Here is a 16,727-nt window from a genome sequence, read left to right as displayed (position 1 = left end):
CTTTTATTTTTTTCAAAGGTTAACTCAGCCTTTAAAATGGGATTATCTTGTCATATGTGTATATAGATACATTGATGATGCAATTTCTAGATTATATATATATATATATATATATATATATTAGAATATATATTTATATATATATTCTATAATAAATATAAATATATATATAAAGCTAGCATAAGCTGTATAATAGGGGAAAGTAACCTTAAGTGCTGTATCGCAAATACTGTTTTGCAAGAGTTGGTGAATTAACTACTGTCTTCTCTGCAAAATTTTTTACTTCTAAAACATTTGATGACAGGCCCCGCTGAATGTCAGAGAACACCAGAAGCTGTACTACATGCAGCAATGCCCATTAGTTGTCCTCAAGCAAAAGCTCTCCCAAAGCACGTGCAACATGGCTTCATTGTTTTTGTTTACTATGGGCAGTCATATTTTAAATTAATGATTCAGTAGATCTTAAATTCCCTTTTTGTAAAAAAAAAAAAAAAAAAATTACAGCAATTTTGATAAACATTTAAAAAGAAAAAAAATATATAAAACTAACAGAACCTGAAACTAACTTCAGTCATTATGTCCATTTTATCATCTTTGTCTTCATTCACTACAGTGCATTGGCAGAAGTATAAGGTGAGATGCAGGAAAGATTTTGTTTCCAGCATGCTGTGCCATTAGAAACCAATATTTATGGAAGACCTTGAAATGATAACCAGTAAATGAGCCTAGAACAAATTTCTACATTAAATTAGACATTTTGTGATTTTTTTTTTTCCTTTTTTTTTTACTAAAGGTGTATCATGAAAAAATAAAATATAAGCCTTCGGCAATAAAATGAACTCTAACATATTTGTAGAACATAACAAAACACTAGAACAGACAGTGTTTTAACCCTGTGCAGTGTGCCAAGCTATAGTGGAGAACTTGAAACTGTGCATTTCTGTTTAAGTGCAGGATGAAAATCCTCTGGTTTGGCTTCAGCAACCTCATGCGTAAACATATGTTTTAGCTTCTGGGACACTTGAAATTAACTTTCCAAAATGATTTCTGTAGTGTAGGTTTCAAAATAAATTCCTTGTGAGTAATAATTTTGTTTACTGAAGGTTTTCTAATCCCAGACCTAATATTGTAATTAGCAATTACTTAAAGTTCCCCAAATATTTTGCCTGCAGTGTAAAAAGCCAAGTCATTTTATTCCACGAAGAAGGGGAAAAAAACAAAAAAAACTAGTCTTTCTCTGTAAAGTAATCAGTGGATGCCTTTGCTTATAAAGCTAATGCCTTTTGTTCCCAAGAGACTTGTCTTTGTGGAAGTAGGAACAGAATGAAGAAGCGCAGCTAAAATGATGACATTTATTGGCTCTTTTACTCTTCTTTATCTGGAAAATAAAAAGAAAAAAAAGCAAGGGTCACTTTTGAGTTATTAGCTCCGTTGGTTGTCCTTCTGTAAAAAAAAAAAAAAAATCTGGGGAAGGAAATTGAGGTAGGTGTATGAAAAACCATAAGACGTGTGTTAAAGTATATGTAATACTGATAATGGTTTTATAAAGCAATTCCCCATGCAAACAGTTTAAAACACAGATATAAGATACATACATATAAGCAAGCTTTTGTTGTAACATGTCAAAGGCACAGCTTGGTCAGGGACAGCATTGTCCTTGCACTGCAGCACAGCTGATTGGCTTCTTGCGATGCTTCACGTTATCCCAATCAAAGCTCTGCCGTAGAGCGGCAGCAGCTGGCCTGATACCAAGCAAATTTCAGGTATTTTCACTGCTTGCATTAAAGATAGGTTTAGGGATGTATTATTGAATCCAGTGCTGCTATAATTTGTGTAATATACATCTGCCTGGAATTCCATTTTAAGGACTAGGAATGTTATATTAGGCATGTGTAACATGGTTAAAGAAAAATTTAAGCTGACAATACTGGATGGAAAGTTGTATAAGAGATACAGTGGTAGATTTACTAAGGGAGTATTATTATTGGCACTATACAAATCCTGTATAATAATAACAGTTTACGCATCATTTTACAATATGGGGGGGGATTGTTCCGTTACAAATGAATAAGGTAAAGCTACACTCACTTAAGTCATCTAATGCTTCAGCTGCAAGTTGCTAGCCTTAAAGTGGTTGTAAAGACAGAAGGTTTTTTTTTATCTTAATGCATTCTATGCAGCAGAACCCCTCAGCCCCCATAATATTTACCTGAGATCCCTCTAGATCCAGTGATGTTGCAGGAGTGTCTCACCAGGACTCACCTTCTCATTGAGTTTGATTGACAGCAGCAGGCGCCAATGGAGCCGCGCTGCTGTCTCAGCCAGTCAACCAATGAGGAGAGAAAGGGGACAGAGCCGGGCCAGGCTGCGGCTCCATGTCTGAATGGACACATGAAGCAGTAGCTCAGCTCGGGTGCCCCCATAGCAAGCTGCTTGCTATGGGGGCACTCAACAGGAGGGAGGGGCCAGGAGCACCAAAGAGGGACCTGAGAAGAGGAGGATCTGGGCTGCTCTGTTCAAAATCATCTACACAGAGCAGGGAAGTATAACATATTTACAATCACTTTAAACATAAACTGCTTTCATTGGCAGGACCTCCAGGTAAAAAAAAACTTTGCAACAATGTCACAAAAAAGTTTTTTTGTGCTTAAAAAAAATGTATAGAGAGAGGCATGATGGCAAACATGGATGCCCAGAAGCATCAATGTTTACCCAGGTATGTAGGTACAACTTATTTCCTTAATAGGAAAGTTTCAACTTCGGGAAAAATGTTGCAAATACATTTGTGTGGGTAAAGGCTGAGGCACAGAAGCATCGCTTACAAAAGTATGCTGCATACAGCAATTTAAATGTATGGTAGGCTGTATGTGGCAATTGTAGATTCCTGGGCGTGGTAAAAGACCCAAAATATTTTTAGCCTCTCGCAATCTGTGTGCATGAGGTCTAAGTATCATTAGTTCTATGTAGCTTGGGTAGTATTTAATAATACTTCAGTGGAAACAATGTTTTTTAGTAACACTTTGGAAAGCTGAGAGGTGACAATATAACAGTATGGCTGCATCAAAGTAATAGTTTACTTTGTCATAAATGTCATGTTGGCTCGCGATCAAACTATTCCACTATTTGACCACCATTCTCTTCTAAAAACTCTGCCAATAATAGGTGATTAGCAATGAGTTTCAGACTCACCTTCTGTTTAAGGAAGATTCTATGGCTTGGTGAAATTCTGAATTTATGACCTAAAATTTGCTCCAGAACCCAGATGGGTCTGGTCAGATGAGTCTCTAATAGCCAATAATCTGAAGTTATGGACAAGTCAGCACCCTCACTTTAAAAAGGTTGACTCCCAGCAGCTATAATGTCTGTGTGTGTGTGTGTGTGTGCTGGAGCTGGTTGGGGAAATTTGACCACTCTGTGTGGGAGGCAGATGTGATAGAGTTGATTTCCAAAATCCGGTGAGTGCAAAATCTGGTGCAGCTGTGCATGGCAGCCAATCAGCTTCAAACTTCAGCTTGTTCAATTAAGCTTTGACAAAAATAACCTGGAAGACGATTGGTTTCTATACATAGCTGCACCAGATTTTGCACACTCCAGCTTTAGTAAATCAACTCTTAGGCGTACACACGGGTGGACTTTTCGACCGGACTGGTCCAGCGGACTTCCGACTGACTTTTTAATGAACGGACTTGCCTACACACGATCACACCAAAGTCCAATGGATTCGTACGTGATGACGTACATCGGACTAAAATAAGGAAGTTGATAGCCAGTAGCCAATAGCTGCCCTAGCGTCGGTTTTTGTCCATCGGACTAGCATTCAGACAAGCGGATTTCTAGGTCCGGTGGAGTTACGACGTAAAGATTTGAAGCATGTTCCAAATCTAAAGTCCGTCAGATTTGCGACTGGAAAAGTCCGCTGAAGCCCACACACGATCCATCCACGATTGTCCATCGGCGTCCGTCGGACAAGTCCGGTCGAAAAGTCCGACCGCGTGTACGCTGCATAATGGTATACTGTGGATTTTAGTGTGGTGGGTGGGATACATACCCTTGTGTACCCCCCTGTTCACAGTTCCATCGACCTAACTGTCCTTTTTAGGGACTCTGTTTTTGCTCTGTATCAATAGCAAGTTTGGTTGCTTGCTAGCCTCTGTGCCCCTCATTTGCATCCTTTTTTCTTTACTTTGATTTTTATTAGGGTATTTTTTTCCTTTAGCTATTTTACTTTCTGCTCATGTTAACATAAATAGAATAGTGTGGATTATTATTTTGCATGGTTAGTCTTTTGCATGGTTTTATATTTTCTGGGTGAGAGTAGTGGGGGCAAGCAGGACCTGCAAGACAGTGGGGAGGGGCCACACACGTGGAGGTAGGGCACATGTGCCTACTTTTCCATAACACTACATACAGCGTTAATGCATCCCCCAAACCTGCTGAAGGATTTGTGAATTTTTGATCGTGTCAACTAAGCCACATGCAAAGACCTCCTCCCCACTGTAGGTTAATTTGATTTTGTTTTTCAAAGTTTGTATTGTTAGCTGTTGATGGGTTTTCTATATTATTGTTGTATTTGATCATTTTTATGTATAAAAACATATTTTGCATGTCAGTAAAAAAAATTAATATATTCTAAAGTGACCCTGTCACTAGGAAAAATGGCAGTAAAAGCACCCTGTAAAAGAAGAAGAAGAATACTTACAGACTGCAGTTTTTTGCCCTGTTGCAGAGCGACGGTTGCAGCTGGTACGCTACACTTCTGGGAAAACTGAATGCTGTAGTTCCACCCAGTGGCCCCACTATTGGGTGCAAGCACATACCGCAAGAGGGATGCAGCATTCAACACTCCTAAAAATGTTGGATACTGGCAGCAGCTGGAGACACTGACAAATGGAAGGCAAGTATTCTTCTTGTTCTTTTACTACAGTTTTTTTCCCTAGCAACAGGATAATTTTAAGTAAAAAAGGGAGGTACTACTAAATCACATGGGGCTATGCAGATACTCTTGCATACCTTTCGCTATTCTTTGTGCACATATATACTTATTATTTTGTGTATGTATCAATTTTTAGCAACTGCAAAGCCTACCTTTTTTATGGTGGCCAATTGCTATTGGTGATGAAGGGCATGGAGAGCTGCACAACCCTGTTGTCACCAATCTGCTTTCTGTAAAAGTGAAATTACAAAAAAGGTATATTGTCACGTACAGTCCCAGCAAAACAGGCAGACACTTGATAGAAATGTAAATAAAGATTCATAAATCAGTTAATTTTATCAATTATTCTGTTAACACAATAGCAACTTCTGCTAAATGAAACATTTTTTAATTTGGATAGAGCGATGATTGGTTAAAACCATTGTCAAGTTTTTTATTGCTGTTTGTAATTGGCCTTTTCTGATTGGATGAGGTAGAGATTGTGATGTCGCCTCCCCACCCATTTCTGGAGTTCAGCTTAAATGCAAATAAAATTTATGGGAAAATTCTTGTTGAAATTAATGTTCTGGAGGCAGGGTCCATTTAAGAGCTGAGCTTGACACATGAATGCTTGGCTTAATTAAGTTGTATGTAAGCCCTAAAAATGAACTTGTCCTGTTTGCTCCCTTTTGGTCTGTTAAATATATTACCTAAAGCATTTTCTTTATACCTGATGGATACGTGTAAAAATATGTGTTGATTCTGTTAAAAATGTTATCTCAATTTTCTTTACCTGTAACTCAACACAATGGTATTTCTTTATATATTATCTGTTATGCTACCTGTTTATCTTTCCAACAAAGTATTTGAACGAGAATTTTTTTTATCTCGAGCAATTCTATTAGCCCTGCATAGGTCACCTCTATGAACTACAGAACACCATATGAAAAAAGATAACAAATGCAGCCACCATGTCTAAGGTTTGGTTTAAATACACTATGTTCATTACCAAACTGAATAGGTTTAACACTTTCACTGCTATTGACATAAGACCTACGCTGGGAGCTGCAGGGGGTTTTACACACACTCCAGGTTGCTGCAGCAGCCTGGAATTCATGTAAACATTACAAGCTAATTGTTGGCTTTCAGATGGAAGTGATGTAGCATATGCCAATCAGTTGGTAGCTTTCCAGTCAATAAGGTGCCTTTAAAAATTATAAACAGTGGCATGGCTATAACTGAGCTAAGTTCTCTAAGGACTCACAGGTGTAGGTAATCTGGACCTCTTGTTTTTAGCTCCAGAGTTAGTTTTTATTTCCTCCATTTTATTGAGTATATGAAACCATTCCTCTCTTTTGGAACCGTAGTCAAATGACAGTGACAGGGAATACAGTGCCTGGCAGCATTGATTATAAACATCACCAGGGATTTAAGGTAGCATATCTTAGGAATTGAGGTGTGATAGAGAAAAGGTATTGCGCAGGGGAAAATTTGATATCTTCCGAAGTAACTGCTAAAATAGTTTCACATACTGCCTTCCAGAATGGTTGGATTTTGGAGCACATCTGTCCCCCTGAGTCTCGCACAGACACTGTTCCAGACGGTTTGCTGTAGCCTGCGCAGGACTGTGCTACCAATAGGGAAGCAGTCCGCCCCATGTGTGGTGGGGTGGGAGTGTCAGGTTGGCAGCAGCTGCCAGGGGTCCTGTCAATGGAATGGCCCCATTGCACGCTGCCCGGAAGATATTTCCCCAGCCAGGGCTGACTGACCAGGGCGGCCCCATGTCCTCCCATCTCCCAGCTCCTCCCCCTCTCGGATGTACTGCTGCCATGTGTGTAGATGACTGCTATGGCTCCCTGGAAAAAAAGGTGTCCTGCCTGCTCAGGACCTACACATGCCAGCATGCCCAGCCATCAGTGCCCCTTATCAGTGCTTCCATCAGTGCAGCCATAAGTGCCTCCTATCAGTACCCATCACTTTCTCGAGACAGGGGTGCTTACAAATTTTTTTTAGACTCGCAGGGGTACATCGCCGTAACAGGTTGAGAAACACTGCTGTACCATATGGTCCTTTTATACCCACATTCCTGGGTTGCAAGGTTCAAGGAGCCTTTATGTATAAAAGTACAAATGGATTCCTATTCAGAATCTGAGGGCTACTAAGGTACTTGAGTAAGCTTAAAAATCCCTAAATAATGATAGGTATAGTGTTGAGATTAGATGTCTCTAAGGGTTTTTTCCGCAACAAAGAGATTCTAGAACTGTAAGAGGTCTTGTGCATAAATGTGATGTTTCACTTCTGGTTAGAAAATGCTTTATCTATAAGTATGTTCAGTACGAGTTAGTGTGTGGGGCAAGATCTGCATTGAGAGTTTCCAGAAATAACAGTGTGCCCCTTCAAAAAAGGTGAGAAGCTAAGACTATTTATTTTATTACAGGTACTTCTATAATGCCATCAATTTACACAGTGCTTTATGAAGCCAGATCGGTAACAGAAACTCATCTTTTATGCCTGGAATCCATATTAGAGCCAAGTGGAGTCAATGGCCTAAGCCAAGGGGCTGAAAAAAAAACTTAGCCATCCTAAGGAAAACCTCCAATGTTGGGCCTTTTAAGGGATGGGTATTAGACCGAGTTGAAATATGGTGAAGGTCTATCCATGGTAGCGTTCTCAAGCATTGAGGATTTACAAAATGTTCCAGGGTAACCCAGTCTTTAACCTTCTGGTGTAGGTTCCAATTTACTATGTGAGCTAAATCAGACACCTAGTAGTAGCACTGAAGATCGCTCCAGAGATTTTAATTATTTCCTTTGCAGTGGTATCAAGATAGAAGGTTCTATCTTGTACAATTGTAACAAGATCTTGTTCTCATTCTTTTTAAGGTGTGGTGGTAATTCTAGAGTAAATAAAAATTGAAAATGTTTTAGTAAAGAACTAAGTTTTTGTTTTGTAGCTTTAAAATAGGGGAGCAAGCCCATGTGAGATATGCTGGATCATGTTTTCCTATGGGGAAAATAGTTGGTCCCAATCAAAGGCAAGAGAACAGTTATAGATCAGTATATATGGTAATAGATGAGGTTAGTGGGGACAACCTGCATTTGTGAAGGAGAATCCAAATAAAATTGTTCCAAATGCATGTCCCTTAGATCCCTTCCTATGCTTACCCAGCTCTTTTGTGAGGCACTGTATGTCAAGTCTGAAAATTGCATAAGGGAGGCTGCTAGATGATATAGTCAGAAATCTGGGAGAGAGAACCCTCCTGCTGCTTTTAAACCTACGTACTGTGTCAAATGGAATTCTAGGTCTATCAAAAGCGTTAATAAAACGTCCAGGTATTGAAGCCCCTGAGCTTGCAATTAGAACAGGTACTTGGGACGGATGCGTTCCTGCTCTCGTCTGGGTGCCATAATGTCAAGTATTTAGGATGTGGGCAAGTTTATTGTAAAGCTTGGGACATCACCAAGTGTGAAGTTCCCTTAGGTAAAGAAATGGGGGATCTTATGTAAAATAAGCAAAGCATTAGCGCAAGCTGCGATTTTTTTTAGTTTCTATTCTTGTTTCCAATTCTCTGGATATTGGCATAAGGTGGATTGTCACCAGGACAGGTTCTAGTGAGAGGATAAATAAAAGTGGAGATAATGAACATGGCACTTGGTGAGTGTCATTGTATAATTGAAGTGCTGCAGAAAGCTTCCCATTTACATGTCCTAGACTAGTGCCATAGAAGCCAACATCCATGCTATCATTTATTGGCCCACTCCTAGACTCTTGGTAATTCACTCGAAATCTCAATGTCAAAAATGTTTTTGCCGTCAGCCAACAAGAGTAGTATTGGAGATTTCAGGTTACTGGCTACATGAATGTGGAAAAGGGGTTTTAAAGCACATTACCCCTCGTTTCCCTGCTTGGCACAAAGCCACCATTTGGTATTGACATTTACTCAGGATATCAGTCGATAACTAGTGCAACATGAGGGATCTTTACCTGATTTTGCTAAGACAGCTATGTGCTAAGCAATTTATGTCTCATGTGAGGAGAAGAGCCCAAAGAGTTGACATGTCCACAATAATACAGTAAGTGATTCTTGGAACCCCTTACAATAAAGAAAAGTAAAGCCATCAAATCCTGGACTATTCCCCAGGACAATAATTTTAATAGCTTGATGGATTTCTTGTAGTGTAATGTTTGCTTTAACTGTACTATATCCTATGGAAGTTTGGGGAGTTTAGCAGATTTTTTAAGTACTAATTTTTAGACATGGGCCGAACGACCCCCGGATCGGTTTGCGGCAGAATTTTCGAACATCGCAAAAGTTTGTAACCGCATAACGAACCCTATTGAAGGTTATGGGACTCCAACTGGAAAAATCAAAAGTGCCCATTTTGAAGGCTTATATGCAAGTAATTGGGCATACAAAAGGTATGGGGGTCCATGTAGTGACCTGGGGGACATGTATCAATGAAAAAAAAGTTTGTAAAAAACATCTTTTACATTTTTAGTTAGTAAAAAACTTCCTTTCATTTTTAAATGAGCAGTGATTTACTGAAATATATAAATATAACCATAAAAATGAAAACTTCCTGTACATGTAGTGCCTGAGGGGTCCCCTTAGTCTGCCTGTAAGTGGCACATCTGTACCATGTATAGAACCTGCTGCAGCAATAATATTTATAAAGCCAAAAAAATTATATTTTCCATGTAAGCTTTCTTTATTTTGTAAACAACCGCTTGGGGAGCCAGTCTGTATGATGAGGCCACAATTTAGTGAACCCGGAACATGATTGGAGATTTTTTGGATAAATTCTGGTGTCTGTTTCGCTGACTTTGGATAGAAGTAACAGGTGTGATCAAATTGGGCTTTAGGTGTTGGTGGTGCCTTCACACTGTAACCCTTAAGAGGCACTCTTGATGAAAGCAAAAATTGGCCTTGCTGTCAAAAATTTAAATGATATGCACCTGTCAAACATGTGCGGGAAAATTGGTCCTTGGATGTTGATTTAATCTGGAAGAATTTTTTTGGTGTAGGTTTCATGGGCACAATTAACACTCACAAAGCTAGGCAGCCTAGACAGCCTTTCAGAGACTCCAAATCCAGAAACGTAAACAGTGACATCGGCATCAGGGGCTTAATAGCTGCTAATCGAGGACTGATTCATTTTGATAAATGTCAGCCGGTCCACGGAATCTATGGGCAGACGCGCTCTCTTATGTGTCACAAAACCTGCGCAGCACTGAATGCCCATTTGGAAAGCACGCTGGATGCAGGACAGCCCAGCAGCTCAATTGAATACTGGGCAAGTTCTGGTCAGTGGTCTATTCTCATGACCCAGTAACCTAGTGGAGCATCACCTGGAAAGCTCTTCATGTCTGTTTTTGCCTCTAGATAATCATCCACCATATGATGCAGATGTTGCCAATGGGATGTGGAAGCTGACAGCCCTGGGCGCCGTGGACTAAAAACTTTTGAAAAGCATCACTGAGGCGGCCCTCTTCTCCACTGCTCCTCTCTTGTCCGTCAGAAGCCTCAAAACTACATTTCCCTCAAGACTGTAACGTAGCAGAATCTGGAAAGGTGCTACATAAAATCCTCTTTAAGGTGTCCTCAAGAGATTTCATCTTCTACTTCCTCTGTGGGGATGGGATGAGTTACGAGACTTTCCCCTTTATAAAAGGTGGTCAAGGAGGGTTGCCAACCAATAGTGATCCTTCTCCCTGATGCCACATATTCTTTTGTGGGCTTTGAAGAATGAGGGAATCCATGCACTGCAGTGCATGTTTGCACTGGCAGTTTGCAGTGGCATGAGAAGCAGACTCCTCTGGGCCACTGAGGATTACAGTATCTGAAACTGCCTCCTCCCAGCCACGTACTATGGCCAAGGGTTCTGGGGATAGAAAACCATCTGGTAAGAGTTGACGTATGTCTTCCCCTGCTTCAGTGCCTCCAAAATGCAAGAATCCTATTTGCCTCCTCCTCCCCCTTCCCCCTCTCCTCTTGTGTGTTGTATGGCATTGCAAGAATGGTGTCTGCATAAAACGGGCCTTGAGAGGAAAGGAAGTCCTCCTCTTCCTCTCGCTGCTCTGCCCCGAGTGCCCTGTCCATAATGCCATACAGAGTCTGCTCCAGTAGGAACACAACAGGGATTGTGTCACTGATGCATGCATTGTCACGGCTCACCATCTTTGTGGCCTCCTCAAATGGTGACAGTACAGTGTATGCATCCTTTATCAGCAGCCATTGGCGTGGTGAAAAAAAGCTGAGCCAGCCTGAGCTTGTCATTGCGCCAATCCTGGGTACCTGCTAAAGAAAACCTGCACCACCAAATTGAACTGTCTAAGGGTGGACAGGAGGTTTGTGCCATTATCACACACCACCCTACCTGGCTCCAGCTGGCATGGTGTGAACCACCTCTGGGCCTGCCCCTGCAGAGCTGCAGGAATCTCTGCTACAGTGTGGCTCATGTCCCCTACATAGACCAGCTGAAGCACTGCTTGGCACCTTTTAGCCTGACTGATGGAATAGCTTCTTGAACGCTTAAGGGTTACTGGTGGTTCATAGAATGATTCAGCAGAGGAGGGCATGGAGGAGGAGGAGGGGGTGGAGCTGACAAATCTCGCATCATCACCAATAGCTGTATGGGGAAGTGGCAGCAAAACGAGCTGCAGAACTGAGCCTTGTCCTGCATCCTTCTGAGTTGCAAGCAGAGTTACCCAGTGTGCTGTGAATTAAATATAGCATCCCTGACCATGCTTGCTGGACCACGTGTCAACAGTAAAGCCGACTTTGCAGCTGACTGCCTTGCCCAACGATTCGACAACATTGCCTTTGATGTGATGGTACAGAGATGGAGTTGCCTTACGTGAAAAGAAATAGCCACTTGGAACCTGCCATTGTGGTACTGTCAGAAACCATGAATCAGACTGAGACAGAAGCACAGTTAAATTAGACTTGTTTAATAATAATAAAAAAAGGTAAACAGAGTAAACGTAGTCAAAACATAGCCAGAGTTCAGTAACCAGAACGGATAATCAGACAAGCCAAAACGTCAGGGAGCCAGAGATGAGCGTTATAGAACAGCAAGCAGGATCTGGAGCCAGAAGGAATGTCAGCAAAGCAAGTCTTTAACAGGAACACAGGAGAGCGTCTCTAGAGATGTGACCAAGGCGAAGGCAGAGATCATCCAGACTAGATGGCTTAAGTAGGCAGGACTGATGAGCAGGATATCATCAACAGGTGAGTCACTGTGGAGAGATAGGAGCTGGCAATTAGCCAACAGCTGAGAGGCCAGCTTTGAGAAGGAAGGGCTGAGCCCAGCCCTGACAGGTACAGCACATTCTGAAAAATCACGGAAGGGGGCAGAATCCACCAGACGGAAAGGCAGGAGTTGTAAAGCCAACAGGTTTGACAAGCTCGAATTTAGATGCTGGGTATGTAGGTGGCAGTGACTGTATTTTTTTTTATGCTGCAGCAGATAGGACAGAGAAATGTGTCTGCTATTGTCTACAGCTGGGGGTGTGCTACTGATTAGACGTGCTGCAAGGTCCTGTGACATCCTTCACTATACTATCATCCCTGTCATTGGAGGCTGCTGAGAGGTCATGAGGTGTAGCGGGGGTAGACCGGAAAGTTGAGGAGGAGCAGAATTGCGTCCCTTTTTGTGTGGCTTTCAGGTGCTCTTGCCAACGGGCTGAGTGAAAGGAGGTTAAATGCCCTCTCAAGCATGTGGTACCCAAATGGCTGGTGTTTTTGCCACGATTGATCTGCTTCAGGCAAAGTTTGCGAATTGCAACAGTGTGATCAGCTGCACATGTGCTAAAAAAGACCCAGACAGCTGAGATGTGGAAAATGATAGAGATAACACCTCCACAATCTTGTGGAAAAGGGTGGCTGCTCTCTATTTTTCCATGATGGCTGCCTTGTTGGGGGTTGTGCCTTACCCTCACTTTCCTCCTCTGCTCGATCTGGCACCAAAGTCCCTCATCATCATCATCCCTTCCATCCTCCTCATCACTGGAGCCAACTTGGCAATACCCTGTGGCTGGGGGAACATGACTGCCAATTTATTGTTTACCAGTGTTTTCCCCTCTCTGTAGGCACATGCTCCTACCTTCCTCAACCTCAGAACCAGGATGTGAATCAAGTAATGGCTGTGTATCGTCAAGGAGCAAGTGGCTGACGCTGTGTTCAAATAACTCAGCTAACTCCTCCATGCCCGATGCTGGGGCTATGGCAGGATTAGCTCTGGACAAGGAGGCAAAATAAGTCACTCTGGCAGCTACAGTGGACTTCGCACTAGTCTCTAGTCATGAAGAGGATGAGGAGGGCTTAATAAACCAGTCCACCACCTCCCCTGCATGCTGGGGCTCCATAGCATGGGCAACATCAGTAAACAGAGGAAATGATGCCCTGGCTATGGACGGATTATGTCTACCTTTGCCTGTGGACACAGAGGCTGCTGACCCCCTCACAGTGCCATGGGAACATCTGCCTCTCCTTGTTGGCCTCCCAGACATGATGGCATATTACCCAAATTTAATAGAAACTTGGAAATGTGTGATTTATACTTTATTGAACGAAAAGTGGCGTTTGGTGCACTTTAAATTGAGGACTGACTTGGACAGAAATGTACAAACTATTAAGAAAAAATAAAAAAACATTAACAAAATGTAATAAAGATGGGGAAATGTGTTAGTGAATGCACTTTGGTGTTTGGGGCACTTTAACTTGAGTACTCACTACACAGACACACTCCACTGACAAACCACAATATACTGCAGTAAAACTGATGAAGTCACGTGACATGATGTAACACATAGGGAGTGGCTGACATGAATAGTGGACCGGAACTGACGTGAGAGGCTATCTTACGCCATTATTTCTACATTCGTGCACTTTAAACTTACATTGACGTAGGCATCCATATGTCTTTTAATAAATTGCACATTTTTAAACGATTTTACACTATGGGAGGCATTCTATCTATTTAATTCCCGCATGTGGTTTGGAGTTACTAGCGATACTTCAAGAGTCTGGAGCCTGGATTATTTATTTGTTGACTGATACTTGTACTGATACTGTACTGATAACTTCTGTTTCAATATTTGATTTAGTTCACAAATATTTATGATACTGATTGATTTTGATATACTGTTTTGGATTATGATATGCACAGAGTGACATTAGAGGAATTGTGCAAGATCACTTTATGCAATAAAACTGTACTGACGCACTGTAATATACTGTGGTAAATGTGCACCAATGCACTGAAATATACTGCGTTAAATGTGCAGTAACACACTGCAATATACTGTGGGAAATGTGCACTAAGGCAATGCAATATACTGCGTTAAATGTGCAATAACACACTGCAATATACTGCAGTAAACCTGCAATAACACATTGAAATATACTGTGTGAAATGTAGGGTAATATACTGCAGGAAACGTGCACTAATGCACTAAAATATACTGCAGGAAACATGAAATAACGCATTAAAATATACTGTGCTAAACATGCACTAACGCACTGAAAAATACTGTGGTAAACATGCACCACCACACTGAAATATACTGCGTTAAACGTGTACTAGCACACTGCAATAACGCATTGCAATATACTACGGTAAACCTGCAGTAACGCACTGAAATATACTGCGTTAAACGTGCAATAACGCACTGCAATATACTGCAGGAAGCATGCAATAATGCACTGAAATATACTGTGGTAAATGTGCAAGTATGCACTAACACACTGCAATATACTGCGAGAAACCTGCAATAATGCACTAAAATATACTACGTTAAATGTACACCAATGCACTGCAATATGCTGCAGCAAACCTGCAATAACTGCATTAAACGTACAGTAACACACTGAAATGGACTGCATTTCCGGGCACTAACGCACAGCAAAATACTGTGGTTAACCTGCACTAACACACGAAATATACTGCGCTAAACATGCACCAACACACGTACTATCACTAGATTTACACTAAACTGATAACTTGCACTTACAATAGAATCAAAATAATACACTATAGCACAAACTCGCTAGTAGCACTGAACAGAGCCCTGTTCTATCTCTTTCCACACCAACATCACACTGAAAATGGTCGCAATGGGAAGAGTATTTTTATAGTGTGGGTTGGGACTAAAAGCAATAAGCCATGATTGGAAAGAGTCATCATGACAGTGTCCAATCATGGCTCTAACAGTGCATTGTGCTGTGCATTGTGGTTGTTCAGCGGGCCGAACAACCCGATAATATGCCGAACGCTGCTAATTTTAGCAAGTTTAAAGTGGAACTTTAATCAGAAAATTAAGTCATGCTAGACTACTTCAGGCTAACCCATGTTGCAGGTATAGTTATGCAAAACATTAAAGTGATTGTAAAGGCTCCTTTTTTTTCCTATAAAAATAATAAACATGTTGTACTTACCTGCTCTGTTGCAGTGGATTTGCACAGAGCAGCCCGGATCCTCCTCTTCTCGGTTCCCTCTTCTGTGATCCTGGCCCCTCCCTCCGGTTCATTGCCCCCACAGCAAGCAGCTTGCTATGGGGGCACCTGATTTGAGTCACAGCTCCCTGGGTCCATGTAGACACAGACCCTCGGCCCCTCTCTCCCCTGATTGGCTTGCTGACTTTGATTGACAGCAGCAGGAGCCAATGGTGCTGCTGCTGTGTCTCAGCCAAACAGGAAGGAGAATCTTGGACGGTCGAGGGACTCATGGATATCGCTGGACAGAGAGGAACCTCAGTCAAGTGTTAGCGGGGCTGGTGGGGGGGGGCTGCTGTACACAGAAGGCTTTTTATCCTTATTTTTTTGGGCTGTTTAAGGTATAAACTGGCAGAAAAAAAATGTTTTACGATCCAAAGTTAAAACAACAAGGGCAAAAGATTTAATAGATAGAAAGTTAAAAAAATGACTGAAGGTCCACTTTAGGTTTTACAGTGAGTATAACAAGCATGCTATTCTGCATATACAGACAGATTTTACTGTTGTGGATTTAGTAACACTTTAATGTTGTTGAGGAAAGGCATTTTAAGTATGGGGGGGAGGGGGGACCAGTGCATGTTTTAGAGGGGTGTAGAAGATGCTGGAAGAAAGGGAGAGATTAGAGATGTGAGAGAGTGTTGAATAGAGCAAGAAAGTGACCAGAGTAGTTGTGAAGGAATGGGGTCCAGGGGGCAGGTGGTTAGGTGGGTGTAAGACAAAAGTATAGCAACTTCCTCTGTGATAAAAGGGTCAAGGGAAAAAAATAGTGAATGTAGTGTTAGACATGTTTTGTTAGGTGTGGGAGATATCGAGACAGTCAAAATCTTTTCCCGAATTGCATCAGTCTTGTGTGAATAATTGGCAATCTCCTGGGTAGTAAAAAGGTTAGTGGGTGATGGCGGTGGGAGATGAAGTAGAATGTTAAGGGTAGAAAAAAAGCTGATGATGATTGGATGAGGGGGTTAATGAGAGTTATGATACAGGTCTGTTTGGCAGCGCAAGCGCAAAAAACTGTATTTTTTGAGGGCAGTTTTATATGGGGTGAAGTCTTGCAGGGGTTAGATTTACACCACAGTAACTTAGGAGCACAACTATGTCTTTTGAGACTTCTGGTGTCTTCTGTTTGCCACGGATTTGGTGTTCAGGGCCAAAATCTGTGTTTGATGGTGGCAAGTGTGTCCACAGAGGACTAAGCGAGCAGTTGTTGACAAAAGTGGCAAGATCAGGGCAGGAAAAGGGTGAGATTTTATTGTAAAGGTAGTCTGTTGCAGAGAACAGAAGAGAAGGGTTAAAGTGTCAAAGCCATATTTTAATAAAAGA

At 41.5% G+C, this 16,727-nt stretch overlaps 1 protein-coding gene across 1 annotated transcript in view; it reads right to left on the bottom strand.

Annotated features, from left to right (window-relative positions):
• Positions 1-763: 763 nt before the first annotated feature.
• The window catches only part of PDE1C (phosphodiesterase 1C), a 1,091,434-nt gene continuing 1,075,470 nt past the window's right edge, over positions 764-16,727 (bottom strand). The window contains 2 exon segments of the mRNA XM_073630562.1: positions 764-1,378; positions 5,086-5,163. Of these exon segments, the coding sequence (XP_073486663.1) occupies positions 1,365-1,378; positions 5,086-5,163 (92 nt within the window). The 3' untranslated portion in view covers positions 764-1,364.

This window comes from Aquarana catesbeiana, linkage group LG05 (assembly GCF_042186555.1).
Source record: "Aquarana catesbeiana isolate 2022-GZ linkage group LG05, ASM4218655v1, whole genome shotgun sequence".
In the NCBI taxonomy this organism is placed as follows: domain Eukaryota; kingdom Metazoa; phylum Chordata; class Amphibia; order Anura; family Ranidae; genus Aquarana; species Aquarana catesbeiana.
Note: the sequence above shows the minus strand (reverse complement) of the source record. Positions and strands in the feature narration are given on the sequence as shown.